Source organism: Kwoniella europaea, chromosome 2 (genome assembly GCF_036810445.1).
Source record: "Kwoniella europaea PYCC6329 chromosome 2, complete sequence".
In the NCBI taxonomy this organism is placed as follows: domain Eukaryota; kingdom Fungi; phylum Basidiomycota; class Tremellomycetes; order Tremellales; family Cryptococcaceae; genus Kwoniella; species Kwoniella europaea.
The window spans coordinates 1,540,420-1,567,403 of record NC_089488.1 but is presented as its reverse complement, the minus strand read 5'-3'; the positions used below and the strand labels follow the sequence as shown (position 1 = coordinate 1,567,403).

The window sequence follows — 26,984 nt, the reverse complement described above, 5'->3', positions numbered from 1 at the left end:
TCATCTTCAACCCAAGTGAGGTGAGATGGGATTCTGAAACTACGAGATCAATAAATCCTGGTCTCGCTCCACCACCTGTCTAGTTATCAGGCACATTTTGCATCCGAAGTTATAAATAGCTCATTTCTCGTGAAAAACCAGACTCGATACATGCCATGCTCTGATTGACAATCTAAACCATTCAGAAAATAAGAAAATAATCGATGGTGGACATGTGAATGCATGACTTTGACTATTATTATTATTTTTAATCACCTATAAACTAACGAATACACATAATACCGGAAATCCTTTATCTACTCTCAATCTGAAACCTATTTTGTAGACCTTATCTTACGCGGCGATGTGCTCGACTTCTCTATCCCATACTCTGTGCTTAGCTACCGAGTCCAAGAACTGTTGAGAGAACTGAGCACCAGTACCAACAGAAGGAGCAAGGAGCACACCGTTGGCCTGAGTGATCTCTTCCTTAGCTTTGGCATCTGCCGGTAAATCGCCAGGGAGAGCCAAATCGGTCAACCAGCCTACTGCGTTACCGGTAGCAGCGATAGCCTTAAGGTGCATATAAGCTTCTCGAGCAGCATGAATTAATCTACCATTCTTCATCTTCTTGGTGTAATCATCGGAATCACCACCAATGAAGATCAACGCGTCAAAATAGGTCGATCGGGAGTTTTCTAATGTGAATTCGGCATTTTGGGTTTGGCCATTTCCAGCTTCAACCATTCCTGTTGCTGGTCCTACGAATTTGACCATCACTCCTGCAGCTGCCAAAGCGATCTTAATAGGTTCTACCTGAGCGTATGAGTATCCAGGTAAGAGGTATAAACCGACTTTTCTACCTTCAGCAGTGAAAGTTTGGGTCTTGCCAGTAATTTGAGATAAGAAAGCGGACTTCTTACCGTGGTTTGGCACGGCATCTGGTACGGTGACGTCCTTGAGTGATTCAGCAACAGCCAACGCGAGATCATGGTCGATCAAGTTGATTCGGTTCAAAGCGGTCTGCTGGACTTGGGTTTCGTAACATTTAGATAACTCGAATTGGTAAGCTGAGATGATGTTTTTCTTCTCAGGTTCAGACATCGAGTTGTAGAAGAGTTGAGCTTGTGACACGAATTCCTGCAAAAAGCAAGACAGCCTGACGTCAGTATCTGAATGTGCAAGCGTATGTATACAATGATATCAAACTTACATTGAATTTAGGTCCATGTAATCTATCCTTAATACCTGATACAGTCTCATGGTAAGATCGGAAACCTCCCTTTGCAGGTTCGGTAGTAGGTAAAGCATCAAATCTGTTAGGGTGGTAGGCAGTCCTGTTGGTCTTGCTGAACATGGTGTTTTGTCCATCCCTCTGGTTCGTCATGAATGGACAAACAGGTCTGTTAACGGGGATATCACCGAAGTTGATACCGAGTCGGGATATTTGGGTATCTTGGTAAGAGAAGTTTCGACCAGCCAAGAGAGGGTCTGAAGTAAAGTCCATACCAGGAACAATGTGTTGGGTACAGAAAGCGACTTGTTCAACTTCTGCAAAGTAGTCTACAGGGTTTCGGTTAAGAGTGAGAGTACCGATGTTCTTGACTGGTACCAAATCTTCGGGGATGATTTTGGTGGAATCCAGCAAGTCAAAGTCGAATTTGTGTTCATCTTCTTCTTTGACTAATTGTACACCCAACTCCCACTTGGGGTAAGCACCAGCTTCGATAGCGTCCCATAGATCTCTTCGGTGGAAATCGGGGTCTTGTCCAGCAAGCTTGAGTGCCTCGTCCCATACTAAAGAGTGGGTACCGAGATGAGGGGTCCAGTGGTACTTGACAAAAGTGGACTTGCCCTCGGCATCGAGGAGTCGGAAAGTGTGTACACCGAAACCTTGCATGTGTCTGTATGATCGGGGAATAGCTCGATCGGACATGACCCATTGTTGCATATGGGTGGCTTGGGGGTGTAAGCCCATGAAGTCCCAGGCGTTATCGTGGGCAGTTTGAGCTTGGGGAATTTCGTTGTGAGGTTCGGGCTTCACGGCATGAATGAGATCGGGGAATTTGATGGCTAGAAGTGGTGGAACAACCAAAAGTCAGCCTGAATACATTTTCGACCATATCTCGACCAATTTTGATCCGTTCGAGCTGATTTCTGGATGGATCTGCTCCATTTGAGCGGGGGAATACACAGGAAGGGACGATTTACCATCTTGAATGAAGAACACCGGAATATTGTTGCCTACAAGGTCCCAGTTGCCTTCGTCGGTGTAGAAACGAGCGGCGAAACCTCTTGGGTCTCTGACCTGTAAAAAAAGATGAACAAAGTTTGAGTCAGCGAAAATGCCACAAACGCCACAAAAGGGAGGTCGCCACCGCGCGCGCCACTTACAGAATCGGCGGAACCTCTGGATCCTCCTACGGTCGAGAATCGGACGTATGCAGGGGTAGTCTTGCTTGTGTCGGTGAGAATCTACATATAGATGACAAGTCAGCGGCGGAGCGGGAAAGATTAGGAGGGTAAGAGGGGAATACTTACCTTAGCGGTGGTCAAACCAGTTAAAGGAGTGTGTAATTTGAATTCTCCAAATGCACCTGCACCTCTAGCGTGGACGACTCGCTCTGGGATACGTTCGTGGTCGAAATGAGAGATCTTCTCTCGATTGTGGAAGTCTACGATACACACATGCATCAGGACCAATATGCATTAGGGAGGAAAGGGGGATAAACCAACTCACCCTCAAGAACGGTAGGTCCCCTGGCACCCGCTCTCAGAGCGATGTCCGTCTCTGCGATCTTAGTTCCGAAGTAAGAGGTAAGAGGGGTCTTGTCATTCTGTTCGAGTGTGAACCCATCCATCTGTCTCTTCTTAGCGTCTCCAACAGTTGAGTTGACAACTAGATACGATTATAGTTATATGAGCTATACAGTCCGCTACTCCGATCGATCCGATTGTATCTGAGAAACAGAAACTCACTCTTATCTACGACTTGAGCCATCTTGTCTTATTGTTATTCTTGTGATATGCTACAGTTATACGTTCGATCGACAAGTGATACAGTGAGATACGATAAAGTGGCAATAGCTATCAAAAAAAGAACGTTGTTTGATTGAGTCGCTATATATGTATGTTTATATACGAACGGTTCGTGTGCATCACGACATGGGGGGTATGTGGAGGTTCAGTCACCTGCATAAAGGAAGCGCTCTACCTATCCAACCAACGCTTACCTTTCTCACATCTCATGACTGTGCATCGTCATACTCGCACTAAAAACTTGCAATTGTGGTAGAGACAAAAGGGAGATACGTCATAGGTTCAGTCACCGTTACTACGCGTAGGTGTGATTCAGGGTCAAATGATTCCAGCGATTCTGCCAAGATCGGGAGAATGACAAAAAGCCATGAATTAAGTGGCGATTCCCCGATTCAACGTATCAGCGACTTAGCTTTTCGTTCTTCGATTTACTGCATTCCGCATTTATCCCTGAGGGTCTCGTTATACCATACCGTAGTTGATGACGATGCATCGAGAAGGAATGTTCAATTAGCTTCCGATAATTCCGGCCACTATTGTATCCAAAACCTCGACAGGCGATCGTTCTCACGGTGCCAAAAAGCCAGAGACCGTCAGGCACAACCATCCGAAGTACACGGACATCCCCAAAGGTACCATCAATCAGGTTGTGGCACAGAGACACATATCTGCTCTAACAAGCTCAATATCCATCTACGGCCATAGAAGGTATAAAACGCCCCATCCCGTTCGCTCTGGGAAGCTAAGTTACCTGTCGCTCGGTTAGTACCAAGGTGGGGGACCACTTGGGAATCCCGGGTGCTGTAGTTTTTGGCTTCGTTTTGCTCTGTAGGGCGACCGACGAGAAGGGTTGTTGATGTTGGAAGTTGTCGGCGATGAGGCTAGTCGATTATGACTCTAAGGGGTTTGCTAGATGTTCAGATAGAGGTCAGATCATAATTTATACACAGTTCATTTCTCATATATACGCTATATCCATATGTAGGTTACCATCAAGTTTGTTCAGGTAAAACGGGTTCATCCACAGGATTATCAACCAAATACCTCAATCCTTCATCTTCCTGCCATTTAATCAACATCTTCTCCACCCATTCTTCCTCCGTCTTCGGCATGCCATCATCCACCTCATCCGGGATCTTCAAGAACGCTTTCCTAATGGCGTTCACCTCGAGGACATTGATGAACATACATTTTAGAAAGTAGATCAATCGTTGATACTTTCTTCCATTCTTGACACAGTCCGCCAAGTCATCTCGTCCGAGTGATTGGTAAGCTTCGATGAGTGCGTATTCCCGAGGAGAGAACATGTCGTTACTACCCTCATGATAGAATTTGGAAGGTAGGAAATACATTGGTGAAGCGAATGCTTCATCTTTAGTCGTGGTGTATGCCCTAAACACATGTCCTAGTCAATCAGCTGGATGTCCTCGTACTTGATGTACCTTGATTATCAAGGGAATAGAATCTCACCACTCCCAATCGATCACACCGGTGATTTCTCCATCTTCCTTAGTCCTCGTATGATCCCAATGATCATCAGCATGTCTGATATAGAACGGTCCTGGATCTTGTTCCATATCGAGATCATTTCCGACCAATTCTTTAAATTCCAATAAAGCGAGATAAATATGTACTTCCCTAGGAGGTTCAACGAAAGTACGATCTCTACAAGCTTCCAAACGAGAATCGATCATACGGAGATATCGTTCTTTAGCATTCTGGAAAGGGCCGTTGAAGTATGGTGGGACGGTAATCACAGGTTGTCGTTCTATCAAAGGTCCGACGATGATCTGATTCGAAGCTGAAGAGAACGTAAGACTCCCAATCTTATCGAATCTGACTTTCTCCAATGATATAAACCATTGTGCAATGAATCCAATGTGTCGTTTAGTCGATGAGCTTAAAGGTTGATTTTTCGGTTTGAAAGGGGCGAAATCACTCCATGGGGAGCCTTCGATGAAAGTCTGATAAGAATATATCAGTTTCGGGTGGACTATGGTATAGAGTCGTACAACATCAGCCTTCGGTCTTTCTTACGAGAGCACAGATCGACGTACGTTTACTATCCTTCGGTCGGAAGGTAGATTGTGGGACCAGAACCCCCCCACAATGTAACGCTTGACAGGTAGCAACTTCACTTTGAGCATTCAGTCTAAGAGGTTCATCTGGGTAAGGTCTGATACCGGCTTTTCGTCGGATCCTCATCATCCAACTTGATCCATCACTAAAATCAATTTTGATCTGGAGATTGAATTGACCTTTGTATGACTGGATATTCTCCATGCTACCGGCTTTCTTGTCGATGTGGATTACTGAATATCCAGGACGGATTGTTTCCACTTCATCTTGGACGAGTTTAAGATCAAGGAGTTGCAGTAGTTGAGAGCGTCAAGCGAATGATCATCTCGACTCGTACTTGTGGATATGCGTGGTGCTTCGGCTACATCGGGGTGTATAGGAAGTCAGGAGCTCACCTCGGGCTCATTCATGGCATCCAAAGTTGACCCCTTCCACACGCCTCGCTGCTCGGCCACCCAGCATTCATGTAAAGGATGGTTTCGGTGTTGAAAACAATGTCCAGAATGACAGATAGGACAATCGAAAGACCACGTGAGAGCTTGGTATATGCAATTTGGTATCGAGCAGTTTTGAAATGCCATTTTACCCGCGCTGACAGGATTGACAAGTTTCTGTTGAAAGAGATTGAGACAGATTGTAAAACGAATGGGAAGTTGAGATGTTTATCGAGGATTTATGCACATGTGCATTATGCATACAAGGGCATGTCCGAACGCGTGTATATGGCTCGAGCTTGGTATAGTGGGGAAATTCGAGAACTTTTCTCCATGTATCGCCCTCCTTTGAGTCGTCCTGAGTGGCGCAAAACACGTTGTGGACCCCTTTCTCTCTGATGGAGAACAAAAAGAAAATGGCACAGCGATGCTTGCTCTGTGACAAGCAATCGAAACACGGCTTACATATGCTGTACATGTCAGGTAAACCCATGCACACGGCGCATAAGGATGTGGCGGATTAACAAGCGGCTGCTCTTGCTCTGCACATATCCAGATGTATACAAACCCACCTATACAACCGAATATGGATCGAGTCCACACACCTACCTGTGTGTCCTTCGTAGCGAGATTTCAATGACTGATGGGCTATAGTAGATGCACCGGACAATAGAGAACCCCCTATCAATGTACCCAGCCGTACCCACACGCATAAAGAACGCCCATAATGCGAGGCGACATGGCTCTTTGAAGTAAATCGAGTGTTTTTTGTTCTTTGGCTCGTTATATCATTTAAGAATGCCAGCCAGAGTGCTCGAGCAGTCTGTCTTGCCCATTGACAGTCTAAGTGAACATACCTATTAATTCATTGCATACGCAATCTTAGCACAATGCCACAGTGAGCGTGAAAGTTTCTTGTCTTCGGAAGGCTGCTTCGTCCGCCCTAGCTAAAGTACCGTTCCACCGTAGTTTGGACAACATCGCCGCTCACGACCACATTTGGGTAGATACAGCTGCGAATTGCTAGTAAGGAAATTCCATCATTTGACACCCGTACCTTCTTCCCATTGGGTGGCTGATTCTCAGATCGGTATGATTCCCTATTGCCAACATAAATGTTCTCCTTAGTCTTCGAGTTCACCCTGTCAACACCTCAGCAGTCAAATGCGTTGTCATTACCAACCCTAACGAGTGCGATAAACAGGGCGTTCAATTGAATTTCTGCTTGAAGGTTCCCGCGACGACTGATCCTTACTGTAATTGCAGAATGCGTAAGCCATTTCTACTTCATCATCATCAACATTGCATAAACCTAGCTGAGGCGTAAGCCCATCTGTGACCTAGATTTGGATATGAAAAGTAACGACTCACCCAAAGTCTACTTCAAGGAAGCACGACAACTTTCCAGTCATTCTCGACTTCGTAAGACCGACGTTGAGGGTCAATAATCATTCAAATGATCGGATGGTTCTACAAATCTGATGTAAAGATGCAACGAGTAATGATCGGGGGTTGGGATTTGTGCAAGGTCATCTACATTACACCACTGTTCTCTCTCGGGAATGGTACTGACAACATCATCCATTGCCATCATCTTGGAATCGCCTCCTCGCATTATGGGTTGACCAATTCCATACATAGCCATGAGAGGGAGAGGAAGGAGCATCCCGATCTTATGGACTCTTAATTTCAGTATACAAAATGTTTCTTGGTGAGGGGTAGGTGTGTCGCAGGAGGCGCATCGCACAGCACACCATCCGCTAGCACTTCGTACGTTTCAGGATCGACTGACCACGTCCATATAGATCAGCAGATGAGACCGCACTTGATAAGCAGATCAAAGTGATAAGCACTCACCACTCATCTTTGGTTTATAGTTATTCAATTTCATATCCTTCTTACCAATCTTTCTGCAATTCTTGACGCCCTCCGCACGTTTCTTGATACCGTACTTTTCGATCGTACCTATAACGCACCCCACATGTCAAGTCAATCACCAAACTTCCGGGATTTTTAGATATAGTAGAGATTGCACTGACCAGTATCAATCGAAGCTTGACTGACCCAAACGATCGAACATCTCGGTGCCACCTCCGGTTGAGCACCCCACATCGGTCTTCCGAAGACAGGTTGGACGGTTGGAATCGAAGCATTGGCATCTCCCATTTGAGCCCAGGCGATCACTCCTCCTTTAAGGACCATTTCGGGTCGTGCACCGAAATTTTCAGGTTTCCAAATCACCAGATCGGCCAGTTTACCCACTTCTACTGATCCGATCAAATGTGACATTCCGTGGGTGATTGCGCTAAACCAGTGCAAGAGCTCGAATTAGCATACCGCCAAGTACAACGATGAGACATCACATCTTACAGCTAGTGATTATGATTATACTACCTCGATATATTGGAGCATAAGGTAGAAACATCACTTACGGATTAATCGTATATTTGGCGATATACCTCTTCACCCTCTCATTGTCATTCTTCTCACTATCACCTTCCAAAGATCCTCTGACATCTTTCATCTTAGCTGCCGTCCTCCATGTCCTAGCTATCACTTCGCCAATCCTACCCATCGCTTGAGAATCACTCGAGATCATCGAGATCGCTCCGTTGTCCTGTAAGACATCTTCGGCAGCTACTGTCTCCGCTCGGATACGGGAATCCGCAAAAGCGATGTCTTCGGGAATGGATTTGTCGAGATGGTGACATACCATCAACATCTATCATCATTGTGATCATTAAGTCAATTTGAAAACATTGCTGGTAAATTTGATGATAAACTTACGTCAAGATGTTCGTCCAATGTGTTCATAGCATACGGTCTAGTAGGGTTTGTCGAACTGGGCAAAACATTCTCTTGTTCGACTACGACGATGATATCAGGTGCATGACCACCTCCAGCACCCTCGGTGTGATACCTGTAACGACCTGTCAGCTTCCTGCAAGGTTCATCATGTTTATTTGGCAGTCAGCTCACGTATGAATAGTTCTCCCTTTGATAGCCGCCAAGGTACTCTCTACATACCCACTCTCGTTGAGCGTATCAGTATGGATGTTGACCTAGTATAACAGAGTACATCAATCCCTACTCCTCCCTCTTATAAAGAAGGGTAAACTGAGCTCACCTGAACATCATAATCATCCCCAACACTTAACGCCCTATCGATACATTCCGGTGTAGATCCCCAATCCTCATGTAATTTCAATCCACATGCACCGGCCTCCACAATATCTTTCAAACCTTTCACACCGGCGTCATTACCTTTACCTGTGAATCCGAAATTGAGAGGGATGGTATCGGTAGCATGTAACATTGCTTCCATGTAGAATTTCGATGGTGTACATGTCGTGGCATTGGTACCGTCCGCTGGACCTGTACCACCTCCCAAAAGAGTGGTGATACCGGATGCGAGGGCCTATCAATTACCCGCAGCAACATCAGCTCACTAATCTCGATACAGTACTCGCGGGGCTCACCTCGGGCCAGAGTTGAGTACAGATATAATGAACGTGCACGTCCAAAGCACCAGCAGTGACTATCAATTTCTCTCCAGCGATAGCTTCGGTGTTAGATCCAAAGATCATCCCTTCGGTGACGTTATCCATGATATCTGGATTACCAGCTTTACCAATACCGACAATTATACCATTCTTGACACCAATATCGGCCTGAGTAGCTATATAATTAGTACATCTGGAGTGAACATTGTGGCAGGCGGTCTGGTATATACCTTATAGATACCACTCCAATCAACGATCAAGGCATTTGTAATGACCAGATCCAATACTTCTTCATCTGATCTATTTGATGCTTGACCTTGTCCATCTCGAAGGACTTTACCTATGATGCGAAAGAGAACATCAGTATCGGTCGAGACGGGAAACATTGAGGGTTAGTATCTATAGCTTAGGAGCAGAAGATCCACTTACCTCCGCCAAATTTGCATTCATCTCCATATACGGTATGATCTTTCTCCACCTCGATCCATAGATCCGTATCGGCAAGTTGAACTTTATCGCCAGTGGTGGGACCGAACATGGAGGCGTACTGAGTAAGCAGGAAATTAGCACATTTCCTGATTACGGTAATGGCTCAACCAGCAAATTGATTTGACGTGAGATGTAGTGAATGGACACTCACGACTTCTCGATCCATCTCGACCACTTTCGCCTCCTTCACTTCCTCCTGCTTTTTATGTCTGAACCCACCTTGTTCCACTTTTTCTTTCACTGTTGTCTCTCTATTTCCTTCGTCAAACTGCCCCGCACCTAAACCACTTCCACCATATAAGATCTTCTTACCACCCAATTCAACCATACCCACCGTCTTTTTCTCTCCAGGTTCGAACCTCACAGCAGTCCCAGCGGCAATATCCAATCTATATCCATAGGATAACAACCTATCGAATTGGAGGTATGGGTTCACCTCCAAGAATGGATAATGAGATCCCACTTGGATTGGTCTATCTCCCAAATTGGATACTTCCAAGTAAAATCGACGTCGATTTACATTAAGAGGGATTTTGGATTTGAGACAGATTACTGAGCCTGCTAAGTGTTTGTTGGGAGGTAAGGGGTCTGGTAAGGGGAATGAAGATGAGGATGGGATAGGGAGGAAAGATCCGTATAATGCGTTGTTCACTATAAACACCAAATGACAAATAACGAAGGTAATATCATTATCAGCATCAATACCGACTTGATCTCTTATACCGTCATGTTATTCAGTTATGTGATAGGGGATAAACTTACAATCACCATCATCTGAACATATCGGATCATGTACAGTTACCAAGAAACTCCCATCTTCAAATGTGCCTTCTACTTGGATATCGTGTATACCCTCAGCCACACCTACCATCACATGTCTCCTACCTAACATCTTCTTTCCCAAGTCCATCAGTTCGGCTACGGAGTGATGACCATCTCTGATGAATTCATGTAGTTGTGAGGCGATCAGGGCGATAGTTTCGGACCGGTTGAGGGTCAGACCACGGGCTAGTCGACGCTGGGCTAGGATACCGAGGTTGGAGAGGATGAGCTTGTCCTGGGTGTAACACAGGTCATCAGTGATCAAGAATCCCCGAATGGGATGTAACATATCTGCTGAAGACCAGAACGATAACTACTCACTTGCTCTCGAGGTAGGAGATGCATCTTGAGAAGAGTGCTCCAGTGACAGATGGATGTCAACAACCAGGTCGGTACTTCTGACTTGAGATGTTAAGATGCTGTTATACCGCTCGAGACTGAAGACCAGCTGGCAAGGAAGACTGATGATATACTGGTCCTACGCCGTGAAGGTAGATGGTGTGGGAAAGGGATACTTAAAAGGATGGTCTTGATAATAACCCCAACTGGTTCTTGCCGTTATTCTAATCAGGCACAATGGTTATGTACTCAGCTAACATTCCTTATCTCTTCAGTTTCAAACGATCAAATCGGATTTACTCGTAACCGGCTTAGTTTGATCCCGTCAGATAACCATCTCACCAGGTGTGGCAACATGAGTGGACCCATAGGATCATAACAAGATGCAAGATGCATAATAAAGGAACAAACAAGTGAATGTGTAGACGAGTCCTACGTGTACTAAGAAATATAGGATAGGATGCAAGTGACTGCTATGAGTATGAATATGAATATGATATAGGATATAGGATATGTACTGAATTCCGTAAACAATGTCCGTGTCCTCTTTGCTGCCTGAGCTGAACGATCCGTTGTCTCATTGATCTCGATCTTGATATAGGTGTAGATACCGAGCAAAGTGTCGCCTCATACCCCTTATATCAACATACTAACACCCAAAGCTACCACTCCCACAGCCAAACCCAACAAATCACCTCTGGCAACTACATTCTTCCCAGCACCGGAAGAAGAAGACGACGAGGATGAGGAGGAAGCTGCTGAACCACTGGCTGAAGCGGACGAAGAGCCACTCGCGGTCTTACTGGCAGTAGCACTTCCTGAAGCTTGTGATCCGGATGCAGATGCGGAAGCAGAGGAAGAAGCCGATGAAGTCGAGTTGGTGGAAGAAGTTGATCCGCCCGATACGGAATAACTTAGTTTTTGCCATGAACCACTTGACGACACGGTATAATCTGCGTTGACGGGAGTAGCGTAGTAATAGATATCACCTGAAGAATCAACTTGTACCAGATCATATGGTGAGGCAGCGTACGAAGCTGTCTTGTCTTGCGAAGTGGGAGCAGGGATGGTTTGAGTGGAGTTGATCAAATCAGTGGCGAATGGGGCATCCGACGTAACGGTGTAATCACCCAGGTCGGTCCAATGAGTAGCGATGTAAGTGTTGGAGAAATCGTTAGGGACAAATACCATAGAGTACGGTACGCTATCTGATTCAGTTGGGATGGAAATGGCTTGTCCGGCTGTATCGGGGAAAGCGGTTCCATTGAAAGCCTGAGCATCAGGTTGGAAGTAGGCGTAGTGAACTACGAATACGTTGGCTGATCCTGCTGCAGTGTTGGGTACACCAAAGTAGAAGATGTGGTTGGCCGCCTGAGTAGCAGTGACGGTATACCCATCGACCGAGAAGGAAGAGTTCTCAACTGCTTCCCATGCTAGGGCACTCGAGGAGGCAGAGTTGGTTACACTAGACATGTCAAGTTGGTATAATCCGGATGAGGTGGTGAGGGTGTAGATGACATTAGTGTCGTGGTCGAGCACAGAGGCGGATCGGGAGTTGCCCAAATCGGAGGGTGCACCGGAAGTGGTCTGTGTGGACCATGAATCAGAAGCGAAGTTGTATACGTAGATTTTCTATTCAACGTGAACGGTGTGAGTTAGCTGCTTAGTATGACCCGACTAAGTTTCAAAAAACTCACGCTTAGATCACTGCTATCACTTCCAACGACATACAACGCATTGTTGGTTTGAGAGAGGATACATTGCGAGTTGGTACCAGTCCAAGGGCTAAACAAGTAGCGTGAGCTAGGTCTGATATATGAAGAGCTCAAGACAACTTACGGTCGTCCAGATGAGGATAAGGTAGACGTCGAAGGCGCTATATAACCTTTGTCAGTTGTCATTTCCGTAGATCCAATGCTACAGGACAACTCACAAGACCAAGTGGTGTTAGCACCCAATTTGACATCTTCACTACCACCGAACGCGTACAGATTCCAGCTCGAATCGAATTGTACGCACGGTACAGCCGAGACCGAAGCGATGAGAGCGGTAAGTACAGAGAATAAAGCGAGGGTAGGTAGCATCTTGTGTTGTTCAGCTGTATTGGAGTGTAGAAGAAAAGGTTCGAAATGAGTGAATGAGAGGAGATGTAGTTGGTTCTCTGTTGTAGCAAGATGAAGATGGAAATGGGAATGAACGATTGTGTCAATCTGAGGAAGATATTGATCAGTTGAATTGATGAATACGAGTTATGGGATGAAAGGATATTTGTATGTTTATGAGTGGATTATCAAATTGACTGGTTGCTTGACAAGGTGTTAACATATGTATTTATAGCTGTTAGCTGTGCAGAAAAGACAAAGTCACAAAGTCACAAACTCACAAAGCAAGACGCGCTCGGTGATCGACCCCTTTTCCTGAGCACTGATCACATGCGGAGTCTCCATCCGTAACCCTCCTACAGGTGGTACATCGCCGTAATCCCGACACAGTGGCACATTCCATGAGTGTTGACCCCATAACGCGCTGAAAGTGCATGCAAGACGAGGTGAGATTTAGATCCAAGAGTCAATGTCAATGTTGATCATCTATTGACGTTCCTTCTCCCACAGCTAATCACCAGTTGCCACCACCACAACACTCATACAAGATGTCTGATCCTACCGCCATTGCCCAACAATTCACCCGTACGTCTCTCAGCTGGTAATCCCATTTCTAGTGTATAGCAAACTAGCTGTTATTGCGGACTGACATATGGTTGATGTAGAATTCTATTACCAACAATTCGACTCTGATCGAAATGGACTTGCCTCTCTTTACGTACGTATTCAGCTGATCCATAGAGCCAACTGTGCCTAACCCGAGCAACAAGTCAGCTGATGTGCGCGTGATTATTCAGAGAGACACCTCGATGCTTACTTGGGAATCAACCCAAATCCAAGGTTCTCAAGCTATCACTGAGAAGCTTGTGGTGAGTCAGGCTGAGGTGTAACATTTAGCCTTGTTTCCCCAGGACAATCTCACTATAAAAGCTTAGTGACTAACCCTTTCAACTTCGTTCATACCGTAGAACCTCCCATTCGCCAAAGTCCAACATAAAATCGTCACCATCGATGCTCAACCTTCCTCACCTTCCACCGCCTCTCTCATCGTACTCGTTACCGGTCAATTATTAGTTGATGATGGTACAAATCCTTTACAATTCACCCAAGTCTTCCACGTGAGTGGTTTTCCGCTATTTACTATACTTTCAGCTGTAGGGAAAGAAGGGGAAGAAGGGGATTGGCGGAGCGATACGATACGTCAATCGGTTAGCGGGTATTATGATGCGAGAGAAGAGGAATTCGAAGATTGTTATTCATGAAGTCAGATTGAGCGGGGCACACGGACAACGGGGGAATATCAATGGTCATTCTCCAAGGCTACTTGACTTTCCGAAGGATTCAGATCCCGCGCTCAGAAGAAGATAAACTCTGCCATAGTCCATAGCGAGAATTTGTGGTCGTTATGGAGAATGCTTACTGATACTTCACTTTAATAATAGTTGATGCCCGAAGGTGGAAGCTACTTTGTCTTCAACGACGTATTCAGACTGTAAGTTAGCGTCTTTACTTCTTTTGTTGCTAAAAGGGATCCACTAGCTAACGATGTGTTTACTCATCGTTTAGTAACTATGGATAAGCGATTCCATCTAGAGCAACTCCGCTTTGATAAGATGTGCAAAGATTTGGAGAAGGAGAGTTGTGAGATGGATAGGATCAATATGTGTGATTAGATGAGATGCGATAGGATGTATATTCTTTTCTAAATATTTTAATATTTATATCTTACAAGTAACGATTTTTCAAAATGCATATGTTACAATTACGTTTAATCTTGACTTTTTGGCCTAAATGGCTGGAAGTAATGTCAAAATAATTCAATGAATGGATATTTCGATCCTCAAAATAAACGAAGCTAAGAACTGATTCTACCACTAATGTTTATAAATTCTAAATTTGTGGGAAATGAATTGCTATTGATCTATTCCAATCTCATATCATAGTAAAGTAGAGTAAATCGATTGTCCATATTTGCTATACCCATTTAGTCCATTCTAATAATCATGTTTCCCCTCCAACCTATCTTTCCTCCACTGACCAATCCATTCTACTATCCTCTCCACATTCTCTTCAACTTCATTATCCACTTGACCCATCGACTGTAATTCCACTATTATCTCTTCATCGTACGATTCTCGAGTCTCTGATAAACACGTTTGCATAATTTCGGCAGTGACATTTTCAGTTATCTTATTTGGGGGGTAATTCCTATTACACAACAGATTCAATTCAAAAGGTCAGTTTCCAATCATCATGAATGTAAATTCATAGATATGATGTTAGGTAGTGAACTTACCTAGCTGTTAGACGTTCATGTAATACCGAATTATCACATGTCAGAACTACTGCTAAGTCTACCCATCGTTCGGGGAATAAAGAAGGATCGTGATGGTCTAGTATAAATCCTATAATAAACCAACAACAACAACAATATCAGCCGAATATTCGGGCACACATCCTTTGGTGGTCATGTCATCCAACAGCTGACCTCTCCATATTCGTGAGATGTTACGTTGACAGTATGGTATGGGCATAGTGCACTCACCAGTCTGACTCGGCCCATCTTGAGGATTAACGACCCCTTCCAGATAATCCAACAACCTCTCTTCATCTACTATCCAACATTTCCACTCTTCGTCCCATCCCTCATGAAACCCCTGTTCTTTCACTATATCACCTATATTCAGGTGTTTCATCGGTATCTCACTCTCTGACATCTCCTGCTGAACCAATTGGGAATGTAAGGTCTTGCCGGTACCGGGGGTACCCGTTATGAGGATTATAGGGAATTGACGAGGGTGATGAGTTGTCATATTGTCTGCGTTTCTTGTTAATGGTCGACTTATTTCGGGGTGAAAGCGCTATTTAGTTTGAGGCTCAACAAATGGTCATGTGTGTAATCTGTACAACTTGACTCATTGATCCAGTTCGACATTCCTTCCAAGCCAGAGCAGTCTCAACTTTTTCAAAACAGCAAAGTGAAGCGGTGATCGCCGCCCTTTCACACTGAGGACGGGATCAAATCTCGAACAAGTTTGATAAACCATGGATGGAACCAAACAAACTCGGTCAAATATAGGTTTTCGGCTCTTTCTAAATGGGTTCAACATTAGGGATGTATGCATTTCTCGAAAGATGGAGAATTTCAAGCCGTCGTGTCTACTTTCATTAAGCAAATACAGAGCAGTGCCAGGCGTAAGACATCCAAAGGACCCTAAAAATTGACAAGTGACCGATAGACGGGTTCAAAAATACACGGACACGTCTGGTGCGCATCATCAACCCGTTAAGATGCTTCTTCCATCAAACATCATGGACAAATAGAAAATCACCTACTACGGTTATTTCACGATCTACTCTTCGTCTTTATGACTCTGACCATATTCACTTGATCCAATGTCATTCATCAAGTGCGCTATACCCAACTGCATCTACCACGCACTGGTAGAAAGAGGTCGTTGTGGATTGTGCTGTCGTCAATATTGCTTCTATCATTTGAACGACCCGGTCCATCATTGTTGGATACTTCGCAAGACTGAGAAATGGCCTGGTATATCGTTGCTGAACATGAACGAACCAGAGGTATGTATCTTCCAACCCTATCTTGGTGACATACAATGCTTATATGTCATACATAGATATCCCAATTACTCTCATTGATGGATGAGAAAGTTATCACCTCTGAGATCGAAACTTATATCCCAGATCACAGAGTGACCAAAATCCATATCAAGCCTACTAAAGACACCATAGTCGAAATTCGGGGTGGATTCAACTCATTGATCAAGATTGATCTTGAAGATGCAGCTGGACGATACCAAAGCTGGTTTATGCGAATTAGGAAAAGATCAAGTGGTGACCATACCCTGATGAAGTACTGAGAATGAACATGGAAAGTGAAGTAGCTACTTGTCAAGCATTATTTGAAGGTGGTGTGGATGTACCTCAAACCTTTCCAAGACCCGGAGATAGCAAACGTAAGTATAATCTTGCTTCATAGCAGGACCATCTGCTGAAAGCTGTATTGTCGTTCGTAGATCACCCAAAGCTCATATACTGCTATCAAAGCTTCATCCCCGGTGATGCGTGGCCTCCTTTCGACCCCGTTGTAAAATTCAACGATCCTCCTCCTAATCCACCAATCGACGATCTCACTCTAAACCATATCAAAAGCATCGCAAAATGGTTTATCCAACTTGAGAAAGTCCAATTTGACAAAATCGGTAGTCCATCTTTCGATACCAGCGGCAAGATCATGATCGGTCCTGTAGTAGAGAGAGAACCAACAATGGCCATTCCGCCATATTTCGACGGTCCATTTAGAAATCTCAAAGATCGTTATCTCACCACTATCGGCTTGAAGCTCAGGTCATTGAGGAATAGGGAATTGGTTGGACCTGATTCAGAGATATACAGTTATTTGGTCTTACTTGAATTGAAGGAGATAGTGGAGAAGGCTAAAGAGCTGGAGAGAAGTGAAGGACCGTTCTACGTTAGACATGCGGATGATCATTCGGATCATTGTAGAGCTGCTGAAGATGGATAAGTGAAAGGAATTATTGATTGGGAATGGTAAGTCATATTTCATACTTTTCTTTCTTCTTGAAAATCAGAAACACAGTCGTTACAGATCGACTGACTACCTTTGGGTACGTAGGGCATACACAACAAGTAAAGAAGAAGCATTCAGTTCACCCGATACTCTACTTCCTCGAAACTTGTCCAAAACAGACGATGATCATATCCTGACACACCGTGAGGAAGCTTTAATCAAAGAGTACGAGTCCCTCGATCGACCGGATCTAGCTAAATGTGTAAGAGGGGGAAGAAAATATTCGAGATTGATGAGGTGTGTTCATAATACCTGGGCAAGTATACATGATATCAGAGCGATGAGGAAAGGCTTCAAAGTGGATTTGTTAGCTGGAGAGGCTTATCCGACTGAAGAGAGTAAACAAGTTTGGGTAAAGAGATTGAAGTTGAAGTATGGGTATGATGAGGGGTTGAAGTGGTTTTTGGACAATTCGGTAGTCGAGCCTGAGCTTCCTAAAGAAAATCGAGAAGTCAAGTGATTGTGTGATACGTAGTTTCCTAAAGATGATGTTTGATGAATACAATACACGATGTTCATCAAAGATAAAAGAACCTAACCTTCGCTGGTGACCTGAATCTACAGAGCTTCTGCAATCAGAACCAAAGGTAGAAAGCTTTTCCTTCCAGGATATAAGCATGGGAAGTTCATGGTCATAGGGTGAGTCGATCGTATCTGAATTGATTGATCATTTCTAGAGAAACGTCAAGGAATCAAGTCTCGAAGATGTACTTTGGCCTCATGTTAGCCCGCAAGCTTGTCGCTCCGCAGCACAATTTTTGATCAATCTGTTGTAAACGGTGTTGCATACTAAGTAAAAGGGACAGATATATGAAACATGAATATTTTAATAGTCTAGTTGTGCTTCCACAACGCAATCAATACCACACAAAGGAAAGTGGTACTGTCAGACGTGTCACTTCATGGAAACGAGAAGCATTTGTCTGTCAGTTACTGCGAATGCCAAAGAACGTCTGGCTCATCTGAGAAGAACGTCCAAGCCGTTGTTTCCTCTTGTAGCATCTCTCAGCAACGGACCTTACAAGGTGGATTGGCTCTCCACCGGAGATGATGATTCCGACGTTGATAACGCTGTTTAGACAAGAGAAGTGAAGATCACTGCCTGCGTCCAAGTGCCACATCGATATCAAAAGGTTATCAATGAAAGTTGAGAGGGAACTCGATTGTATATATATACATACAGTATGACTCATGACCTTGAAGGTCAATACGATGCAAGTACCTTACCAGCTATCCCAGTCTGAGAGAGATCAATGAGTCACCGTGCACAACTATTGTATTTCCTAAAGGACCTCCTTTGGGGTCGTGTGATGAACACGCTAGGATCGGTAAACGCTCCATGCCATCAAACTCGGCAAACATCACTCACACCTCTTTAATACACAATATGCAGTACAAATCATGCAGCTACTCATATTTTCTTCTCATCCTTCCCATTATTTATACTATATCTGACCATAAAAACAGTCCATACGAATCGCAGAATATCTTGCAGTATCAAGCATCGCCAAACATGTCGTTCAGAAACTGCAGTATACCCAATTGCATCTACCAGATCCTTGTGCGAGACGAATGGTGTCGCAAGTGCTGTTCCGATTTCTGCTATCAACACCGTACAGATCATGTATGCTCGGAGCCCAAGAAGTCGAAGAAGCCTGTGAAGAACAGAACTGGGATAGAAGACATGTATCAACCTGAAGTATGTTTGGAATGACCTAATAACAATTGAGAGTTGCACTGATGTTACGTTCTATATATTTTAGGTCGATCAAATCATGGAATTGCTCAAATCCGAGATTATCAAAGCTGAAGTGGAAGACCTTCGACCAGGACATTAAGTCAAGCAGGTGCATATACCCGACAGATGGCTTCAATTTGCTATCGGATTCTACGGTTCATTCAATTTCCACGTCAAGATTGAATATGAAGATGGTGAATTTTGGATGATGCGAATTAGAAGAAGGAAAGGTCGGAATTATCCTGATGAACCACTTAAACTCAATCTCGAAAGTGAAGTAGCTACCAATCGAATCTTACACAAAGCTGGATTGAAGGTTCCGAATGCACACCTCAGACCAAAAGATAGTAAATGTGAGTTCCCCATTAACCATCCACCTTCCGTCGTATCTGCATCGCCATATCTGACTACTGTATCTCTACAGTTCATCTGAAATTGATCTATTGCTATCAAACATTCATGGCCGGTGCTTTGTGGCGACCTTGGTATTATCCTGACACATGTGATTTACCATTGGAAGAACCTTCCATTCGACTTCTTAACGGTATAGTAGATTGGTTCTTGAATATGGAAAAGCTCAAATTCGAGCAAGTTGGTTCGCCCTGCTTTGGTAAAGATGAAAATGATATTATCATTGGACCGCTCATCTCACGACATCCCGTCTATATCACTCCGCCATATTATCAGGGTCCATTCAATACACCTCAAAACAAATGGTTGTCGATAATCGACAACAAAATTTCTCTTATCCTTTCTCGAAACTACTGTACACCTGATCGAGAATTGCAAAAATACTTCATGCTGAAGCAAGCTAGGGGATTCGTCAAGGATTGTGAAGAGATGGAGAATCCTGGACAATTCTACATCAAGCATGATGATGACAGATTCGATCACATAAGGGCTGAAGAAAACAGTGGGGAATTTACGGGTATTCTGGACTGGGAATGGTGAGTCATCTGTTCTTCCCTCAATTTAGATTGTCAATCAAAGCTGAGAAAGGGTACTGTTCTGTCCCTTTAGGGCATACACTACAAACAAAGAAGAGGCCTTTGCCGCTCCGAACGGATTCGTACCTCCCGAATATAAGAAGGGAAAGAATGATACCCTCTCAACTCGAGAACTCGCATTAATCGATGACTATCTCTCTCATGGTCGTCCCGATCTTGCAGAGTGTGTTAGAAAAGGAAGAAGGTATCATCGACTGATCGATTTCCTGAGACATGACGTATATGATATCCAGGTTATCAATGCACTCGAAAGAGCATTCCTTGGACTTCCTGATGATCCTACCGGTCAGCCTGCAGCTATAGAAGATTGGTTGGAAGTCATGAAAGAAAAGTATAAAGATGATGAGGGCTCGTGGAAGATTTTGAACGTTCCTGTGGTCAGCCGCAAGCTCCTTGAAGAGCCGAAGAATCTATGAACAAGGAGTAAATCGACTTAGCCTGATATTTCTTCGATATGTATCACCAATACCATCAATGAGGTGTATGCATTATGCTTTCATTGCCATTCGCACTGCTCAACACCGGATACTGATCAAATCGGTTCTGACAACCTGATTATGAGCTTGGTGTAAGCAGTACAAGCTGTCGATCGATGTCACACACAAGCCTATTGCCCATACCATCTCTGGCTAACGAGACTGTAGAACAATAACCTCCATCATTCAGTTGCGTGTATGTGGGGTTAAGCGGAGCAGGGTGTGTTAGTGGCACACACAAGCTATGCTTCTCGATCAGAAATGTCAGGTTAGGGCACAGGACAAACAATAAACCTGTCAAATGTCAGTGAAATGGATGGTGATGGATTCCCCACTTATGTGAACCAAGACCATCATTGTCCGCATCAAAGTCAGCAAAAGGCTACCTGGTTATGCCGGGAATCAAATACACAAGACTGGGTTTCAAGCTATCGATGGACCCCTTTTCTTGTTAATTGATCATCATGAACACACCCCACTTCATGCAAGAGGCTGCATACCATGCTGAAAGGTCGTGTTAGCTGGACACAATGATGAATCCTGTCAAAATCACCCTTCCAGCTGAATCAACTCAAGGACATATAAGCTGCCCAACATTGACAAGAATGATGTTCTTCTCCTCAGCTGCTTTATCATCACGAAATCACCAATTCATCTCACGCTCGCCTTTAAGCAAGTCAGACGATCAAATACCGTGCATAATGCCCGCCGACAGACAATACAGCTCCACGTATGTCCCCATTGGTTTAGTGGTTCACGGATGTGCGTCACTAATCTCGCCACCCTATGATTAGCGATGATCGAACCGCATTGAGCACAATTCCCGAGCTTATCAGCAGAAACCGTAACTTCTAGTGAGTCCATGACTGTAGCTGTGAGTGTGTGGGAGGAATGAACTGACTTGTGTGTTGATAAGCTTGATTGTCAAGGTATATAAGGATGAGACCCAACCAAAAGCTTGTCGAGTCATCATGAACCCGGAAGGAGCCGCAGACGAGTTATGTGGCGATGCAATGACCACCAATGGCAAACACGAAATGATGTGCATAAACCGTAAGTAGCTTACCGATTATTTTGTATGTATATGAACGCTAATTTCCAAGGTTTCCGCGGTAGATCTCGCACTTCTCAGTAACGGACCAGTCCCTGTGGGCAAAAGGTCGACCAACTGAATCTGAAGAGTCCTTCTTTAAATCCCACTGAGCACATCTGAGACGATGCACACATGGTGATTTAGCTCTTGAGTTCGCTAGCTACGGGTATTTCGATGACTTGATGAATGTATTGTTTTATATGAGTTATGCATTTGTTTGTATGTGTTTAAACAAATATCCCCCAGATTTGACTGGAAGCAGAACAAATAGCCACCGGCGTGCTCGGACAATTGTAAATGTTTCCTTAAGATAGGCCAAAGCGACTAGCTTATGTGCGCACACACACCCACACACACCCACACACACTCACACACACTCAAGCACACACAAGTAGAAATTCTCCACCAGCACCGGAATGGCCAGAACCGCCAACGATAGACGCATTGACCGACCACCCCTCAAAACATGTCACTTAAAGCATGCATACTCCTTGCATCAAACATACATAGTACCATATGTTATATATAAATCAGTCTTGAGCTTTCCACATGCTGATCTTCTCCTCACTCCCGTCCCAGCAAACATGGCATTCACCAATTGCGATGTACTCAATTGCATCTATCAGGCGCTGGTGCTAGATAGCACATGCCAAATGTGCTATGGTAGCTTTTGCTATCAGCATTGTGACAATCATCAGTGTCATGATGGCAAGAACCCAGATGGCTCATACAAGATCACAGGCATAGAAGACTGGTATCAGCCCGAGGTAAGTAATTACAACTTGAAGTATTTCGCTGTGATGGTTTACGTATTCTCACAATCTCTAGATATCACAAGTTCTGCATTTACTGGATGTTGAACTCATCAAGGAGGAAGCTGAAACAATCCGACGGGGCTATGCAGTACATCAAATCCATATACCAAAACACTGGAGACAGCTTATCATAAACTTCAGAGGGTCTTGCAACTTTCATATCAAGATTGATTTCGAGGATAATACATCGCTTATCATGAGGGTTCGTCGACGAGCGGTACATATGTACCCCGATGGACCACTAGAGCTCAACCTCATGAGCGAAGTAGCTACCAACCGAGGGCTAAGCAAGGCAGGTGTGGCTGTACCCACAGCATACCCTAGACCAAAGAATAGCAAACGTATGTTCATATGCATCGTCCTTTTAGATGGATGGTGGAGCTGATATCTTCTTAGTTCATCCCAGGTTACTTTACTGCTATCAAGACTGGCTTCCCGGAGATACCTGGCGTCCCTTCATGTCCACCGCTACCTGTCATTTGCCTCTAGATGCAACATCTGTCCGTCACGTCAACAGCATTGTAGAATGGTTCTTATCGATGGAGAAATGCTCTTTTGAGAAAGTCGGTTCATTATGTTTCGACGATAATGATCAACAAGATATCGTCATCGGACCACTCATCGAGCGACATCCTGCTTACACTGTTCCACCCTATTTTCGAGGACCGTTCAACACCCCGAAGGAGCGTTGGATAGCTACTATAGACAATAGAATTGCTCTAATCTTGTCTCGAAATTACTGCAGTTCCAACAGAGAGGTGAAACACTATCTTGCTTTGAAAGCAGCAAGGCAATTAGTGCAGAACTGCAAACAGCTAGATAATTCTGGTCCGTTCTATATCAAGCATGACGATGATAAATTCGATCACATAAAAGCTCAGGCAGACGGTCAAGTCACAGGGATACTTGATTGGGAATGGTAAGTGCTAGTGTAGTGTTTGACTCCACGCTGGAAGGCATACATACGTACCGCACTGAGTGCAGCTTCTGTGATAGGGCTTACACAACGAATAAGGAGGAAGCTTTCGCTGCTCCTAACGGCTTCGTATCTGCTGAATATATCAAAGGGAAAAACGATCAACTTTCACCTCGAGAACACGCCATGATTGACGCATATATCTCCAGAGGTCGACCTGATCTTGCAGAGTGTGTCAGAAAAGGGAGAAAATATCATCGTTTAGTAGACCTGTTCAGAGACAACGTTATCAATATCAGTAATATCAATGCCCTGGAAAGAGCTTTCCTTGATCTTCCTGATGATTATGTTGGCCAGTCTCAGACTATAGAACAGTGGGTGGAACTCATGAAGGAGAAGTACAAGGATGATGAAGGGTTGAGATCACTCCTGGGAACAGATTGAATGGGAGATAAAACGTTCACGATATAGGTTGAGAAGGTTCAGCGGTTCGATTATGGAAGATGTCAATATACATCATAGTCATACTCGGTATGCAAATTCTGCCTGGTAGTCAAAAACCGCTCTACTGATCCATGCACATGTACAATAGTGCTTGACATTTTCTTCTATGTGAGGCTGATGCTGTACATTACAATGCTGTCTCTACCACTTCAACTGAAACACGTTCCGTCTCCTTGTCCACTCTAGATTCCTTCTTCATCTTCCTTTCGGTGATATTCCGTACATCAGGAGGGCCACCTTCTTTCTGTCTCGCAACTAACAACTTCACACCTTTATCATAACATGATTTCTGTCCACTCTTCCAACGTTTGCGGCTGGTTGTCCAATCCCTCTAACCCAGACGTGAAAGCATTACGACCACCGTTCAGCGCTTCCAAATTATCATAAGAGCGCAGGACTATATTCTGTAACCAGTGATACTTTCTAGATCCTATAACCAGATCTGCCAAATCCGGTCTTCCTAGTTCACGGTAACAATCTACTAAGAGAGCTTCCTTGTCTCCTAAATCATGACCATATCGTGCAAAACTTAAGCGAAAGAATTCTGGTGGGGCGAAAGCTTCCCCCTTACAAGAGAGAGATGCCCTACCAGAACCACGCATGTCAGTCACCATATATACCGTGTGTATACTTCAAATTTGGACAAGAGCAGACTTACCATTCCCAATCTAGAAGAGCATACATCTCACCCGTGTCCTTATCAATCTTGAACTGCCTACCATGTAAATCGTAATGTCTGATGTACCATGGTCCCTTCTCCAATTCCTCACAACCTGAGACCAAATCTTTCATCTCTGACATGATCAAGTAATGTAGAAGTTCTTCCGACGGTGGACATTCTTTCTTATCCAGGATCGACTTCATCTTCCAGTCGATTGTGGATAACCATCTTTCCTTTGCGGCATTGAATGGACCAACGAAATATGGATGTTCAAGAGATGCAGTTCGATCCCTCTCTATATGAGGACCGACTACCACCAAACCATTTTCATCTAATGTCAGACTCCCCACTTTGTCGAATGTGACTTGTTCAGAAGAGATCATCCAAGCTGCGTAACTAAGCATGAAGGCCTTGGCGATAAGTTTATAGCCATATATGGGTCCATCTATGCGGAAAGCAAGAGTAGTATGACCTCCTTCCACGAAATCTTGATAGAAGTAGATCAGCTCATATGAAACTGATGCCAACTCATATTCTCAGTATATCTTAATCTCTGCCCTGATATTGAATGGAAGGTAAAGCTCACCTTGACTATCCTTAGGTCTCTCATAAAATTTAGGTACCTTAACTCCGCCATCCCACATAGCTTTCATAGTAGCTATTTCGCTCCTATGACACATTTGTATAGCAGCCTCAGGTTGAGATGTACTCTGTTTCCTTCTAATTCTCATCATCCATTTCATACCATCTTCAAATTCGAGGAGCAAGTGGAAGTTGAACGATCCATTCAGCGGATTGACGTGATAGGGGCTTTCAAATTTATCGATGGAAACGCATTTATGAGGAGGTCGAAGGTTTTCTACTTCTTCCATCACTTTGTCGAAATCAATCACTTCGAGGATTTCAGCGATCTCCAATTAGTTTTGGGAAATCAGCAGGTGCATTGGTTGAGATAAGGAACCCGACTCACTTCTTCTTCCACTACACTCTTATATGGATATATGTACTCCCGAGTGTAACAGATGTGCGTTGAGATATCTTCGACATGATCGTAGCAGTACGACCCTCCACAAATCCTACACCAAAGATTACCAAAGAGAGCATAGGCTTGACATCCTGGAATGGCGCATTGCGCGTAATCAGGTTTCTTCATGGTGAAAGGCGAAGTGTCCAGCCAGTGGCTGTACGAGAGATAAAACGTCGAGGTCGATAAGGCAGAATGAGGGGTTTCAAAGACACCGAAAGATGATTGAAAGATCATTGACTATTGATTCAGAGGTCTATGCAGAAAAAACAAGCTCTGATGAACCCATCCTTTCAAGCGATCAATGTCATTGAACCCATCTCGAATTAGCGTTAATCTAGCATCAGTTCCTGAGCATCACCAAAGTCCTCAGAGAGAATCGCACAATTGATGGCCTACTAGAAGATCTGGCTGTTGTAAGGAGTAGTAAGATAAGTGAAGTTATGCATACAATATCATCTCCTAGTTCCTCTTCCTCCTCAACGCTCTCAGGAAGTATATCTTTCCCTGTATCTTGATACCATCCCATACCTCCCTCCACCATTCTTTCACCCAGCGTATCTGCCTCTCCTGATTAGCTATCTGCCAGTCAGCATAGAACTGAGTTAACATATCTTCTTTTCTTCTTTCGTCTTCTGCTGTTGGTGGGTCTGAGGCGGGTGGCAAGAGGGATAGACGATGAGCTTTGAGAGCTTCGAATGAGAGGTTGGTGGTTGCCTATTGACATCGATAGATATCTTTAGCACCGTAGCAGATGGAGTCAAAGCAAACAGATAGGCAATATGAGGAATGAATGATCAGAGATACGAGAAAAGAAGTGTCACGTTATAGATGAATCCGAAGATGAAGAACCATACAACTTACCCAGAACCGATGATTCATCAGATCTACTCTTTCCCTCCTCAGCCTCCATTCCAACTCCATATTCTCCAATCTAGCATCCCTGGACCCGGTTGGGAACTCTGATGCGGAGTAAGGTGAGTTGGTGGATGGGTTAATGGTGGGTTTGGAAGCGTATATGATTGGTCGGATATTCGATTGAGGATCGGGACTGCAGGTGAACAACATCGGTGATCAGCATTACCATGAAACACACGAGGATCTGAGCATAATCATGACTCACGGTGCGACCAGGTCTACACCCGATGTGGGAACGTCATCTCTCAAACGTCTTCTACGGGGAGTTGAGCTTGAACTCGAGGGGGAGACCTTTGCAGCTGTCGAGGCGGATGTTGAAGCAAAAGCGACTAGAGCCTGTCGATGAGCGATCTGAGAAGCTCGAGAGCGTAGAGTGGCCGTCAACATGTCGTCTGTAGATAAGCTATGCTATGCCGTGTATGAATCCGGGAAGT

The 26,984-nt window shown here is 44.3% G+C and overlaps 12 protein-coding genes and 1 non-coding gene across 13 annotated transcripts; 5 read left to right on the top strand and 8 right to left on the bottom strand.

Moving 5' to 3' along the window:
* Positions 1–333: 333 nt before the first annotated feature.
* On the bottom strand, positions 334–2,980 carry V865_006927 (uncharacterized protein; the record flags this gene model as incomplete). The annotated part of the gene is made up of 7 exons (XM_066230683.1): positions 334–1,119; positions 1,193–2,052; positions 2,191–2,287; positions 2,374–2,454; positions 2,521–2,654; positions 2,720–2,878; positions 2,959–2,980. 7 exons carry the CDS (start codon positions 2,978–2,980, stop codon positions 334–336), a joined length of 2,139 nt encoding a protein of 712 aa, XP_066086780.1.
* Positions 2,981–3,712: 732 nt separating this feature from the next.
* Positions 3,713–3,827, top strand: V865_006926. The gene has a single exon (XR_010725597.1). It is a non-coding gene; the product is annotated as a 5S ribosomal RNA (ribosomal RNA).
* Positions 3,828–4,010: 183 nt separating this feature from the next.
* V865_006925 (uncharacterized protein) lies at positions 4,011–5,301 on the bottom strand (the record flags this gene model as incomplete). Its single annotated transcript, XM_066230682.1, has 3 exons — positions 4,011–4,410; positions 4,489–5,011; positions 5,076–5,301. The coding sequence occupies 3 exons, from the start codon at positions 5,299–5,301 to the stop codon at positions 4,011–4,013; spliced, it is 1,149 nt and encodes a 382-aa protein (XP_066086779.1).
* Positions 5,302–5,327: 26 nt separating this feature from the next.
* On the bottom strand, positions 5,328–5,678 carry V865_006924 (uncharacterized protein; the record flags this gene model as incomplete). The annotated part of the gene is made up of 2 exons (XM_066230681.1): positions 5,328–5,363; positions 5,493–5,678. The coding sequence occupies 2 exons, from the start codon at positions 5,676–5,678 to the stop codon at positions 5,328–5,330; spliced, it is 222 nt and encodes a 73-aa protein (XP_066086778.1).
* A 1,542-nt stretch (positions 5,679–7,220) lies between these two features.
* V865_006923 (urease) lies at positions 7,221–10,690 on the bottom strand (the record flags this gene model as incomplete). Its single annotated transcript, XM_066230680.1, has 13 exons — positions 7,221–7,318; positions 7,389–7,496; positions 7,571–7,836; positions 7,964–8,253; positions 8,319–8,451; positions 8,511–8,593; positions 8,659–8,949; positions 9,011–9,202; positions 9,265–9,374; positions 9,464–9,581; positions 9,675–10,174; positions 10,286–10,580; positions 10,667–10,690. 13 exons carry the CDS (start codon positions 10,688–10,690, stop codon positions 7,221–7,223), a joined length of 2,508 nt encoding a protein of 835 aa, XP_066086777.1.
* A 630-nt stretch (positions 10,691–11,320) lies between these two features.
* V865_006922 (uncharacterized protein) lies at positions 11,321–12,768 on the bottom strand (the record flags this gene model as incomplete). The annotated part of the gene is made up of 4 exons (XM_066230679.1): positions 11,321–12,316; positions 12,382–12,469; positions 12,524–12,560; positions 12,618–12,768. 4 exons carry the CDS (start codon positions 12,766–12,768, stop codon positions 11,321–11,323), a joined length of 1,272 nt encoding a protein of 423 aa, XP_066086776.1.
* A 566-nt stretch (positions 12,769–13,334) lies between these two features.
* On the top strand, positions 13,335–14,282 carry V865_006921 (uncharacterized protein; the record flags this gene model as incomplete). Its single annotated transcript, XM_066230678.1, has 5 exons — positions 13,335–13,371; positions 13,452–13,504; positions 13,584–13,655; positions 13,755–13,904; positions 14,229–14,282. The coding sequence occupies 5 exons, from the start codon at positions 13,335–13,337 to the stop codon at positions 14,280–14,282; spliced, it is 366 nt and encodes a 121-aa protein (XP_066086775.1).
* A 498-nt stretch (positions 14,283–14,780) lies between these two features.
* On the bottom strand, positions 14,781–15,599 carry V865_006920 (uncharacterized protein; the record flags this gene model as incomplete). Its single annotated transcript, XM_066230677.1, has 3 exons — positions 14,781–14,994; positions 15,083–15,191; positions 15,332–15,599. 3 exons carry the CDS (start codon positions 15,597–15,599, stop codon positions 14,781–14,783), a joined length of 591 nt encoding a protein of 196 aa, XP_066086774.1.
* Positions 15,600–16,353: 754 nt separating this feature from the next.
* On the top strand, positions 16,354–17,858 carry V865_006919 (uncharacterized protein; the record flags this gene model as incomplete). The annotated part of the gene is made up of 6 exons (XM_066230676.1): positions 16,354–16,368; positions 16,425–16,612; positions 16,684–16,763; positions 16,824–17,261; positions 17,340–17,358; positions 17,444–17,858. 6 exons carry the CDS (start codon positions 16,354–16,356, stop codon positions 17,856–17,858), a joined length of 1,155 nt encoding a protein of 384 aa, XP_066086773.1.
* A 1,486-nt stretch (positions 17,859–19,344) lies between these two features.
* On the top strand, positions 19,345–20,559 carry V865_006918 (uncharacterized protein; the record flags this gene model as incomplete). Its single annotated transcript, XM_066230675.1, has 4 exons — positions 19,345–19,489; positions 19,561–20,083; positions 20,157–20,310; positions 20,377–20,559. The coding sequence occupies 4 exons, from the start codon at positions 19,345–19,347 to the stop codon at positions 20,557–20,559; spliced, it is 1,005 nt and encodes a 334-aa protein (XP_066086772.1).
* A 2,164-nt stretch (positions 20,560–22,723) lies between these two features.
* Positions 22,724–23,887, top strand: V865_006917 (uncharacterized protein; the record flags this gene model as incomplete). Its single annotated transcript, XM_066230674.1, has 3 exons — positions 22,724–22,868; positions 22,924–23,446; positions 23,524–23,887. 3 exons carry the CDS (start codon positions 22,724–22,726, stop codon positions 23,885–23,887), a joined length of 1,032 nt encoding a protein of 343 aa, XP_066086771.1.
* Positions 23,888–24,222: 335 nt separating this feature from the next.
* V865_006916 (uncharacterized protein) lies at positions 24,223–25,761 on the bottom strand (the record flags this gene model as incomplete). Its single annotated transcript, XM_066230673.1, has 4 exons — positions 24,223–24,532; positions 24,606–25,125; positions 25,195–25,519; positions 25,579–25,761. The coding sequence occupies 4 exons, from the start codon at positions 25,759–25,761 to the stop codon at positions 24,223–24,225; spliced, it is 1,338 nt and encodes a 445-aa protein (XP_066086770.1).
* A 333-nt stretch (positions 25,762–26,094) lies between these two features.
* Positions 26,095–26,937, bottom strand: V865_006915 (uncharacterized protein; the record flags this gene model as incomplete). Its single annotated transcript, XM_066230672.1, has 3 exons — positions 26,095–26,349; positions 26,497–26,683; positions 26,756–26,937. 3 exons carry the CDS (start codon positions 26,935–26,937, stop codon positions 26,095–26,097), a joined length of 624 nt encoding a protein of 207 aa, XP_066086769.1.
* Between the last annotated feature and the right edge of the window lie 47 nt (positions 26,938–26,984).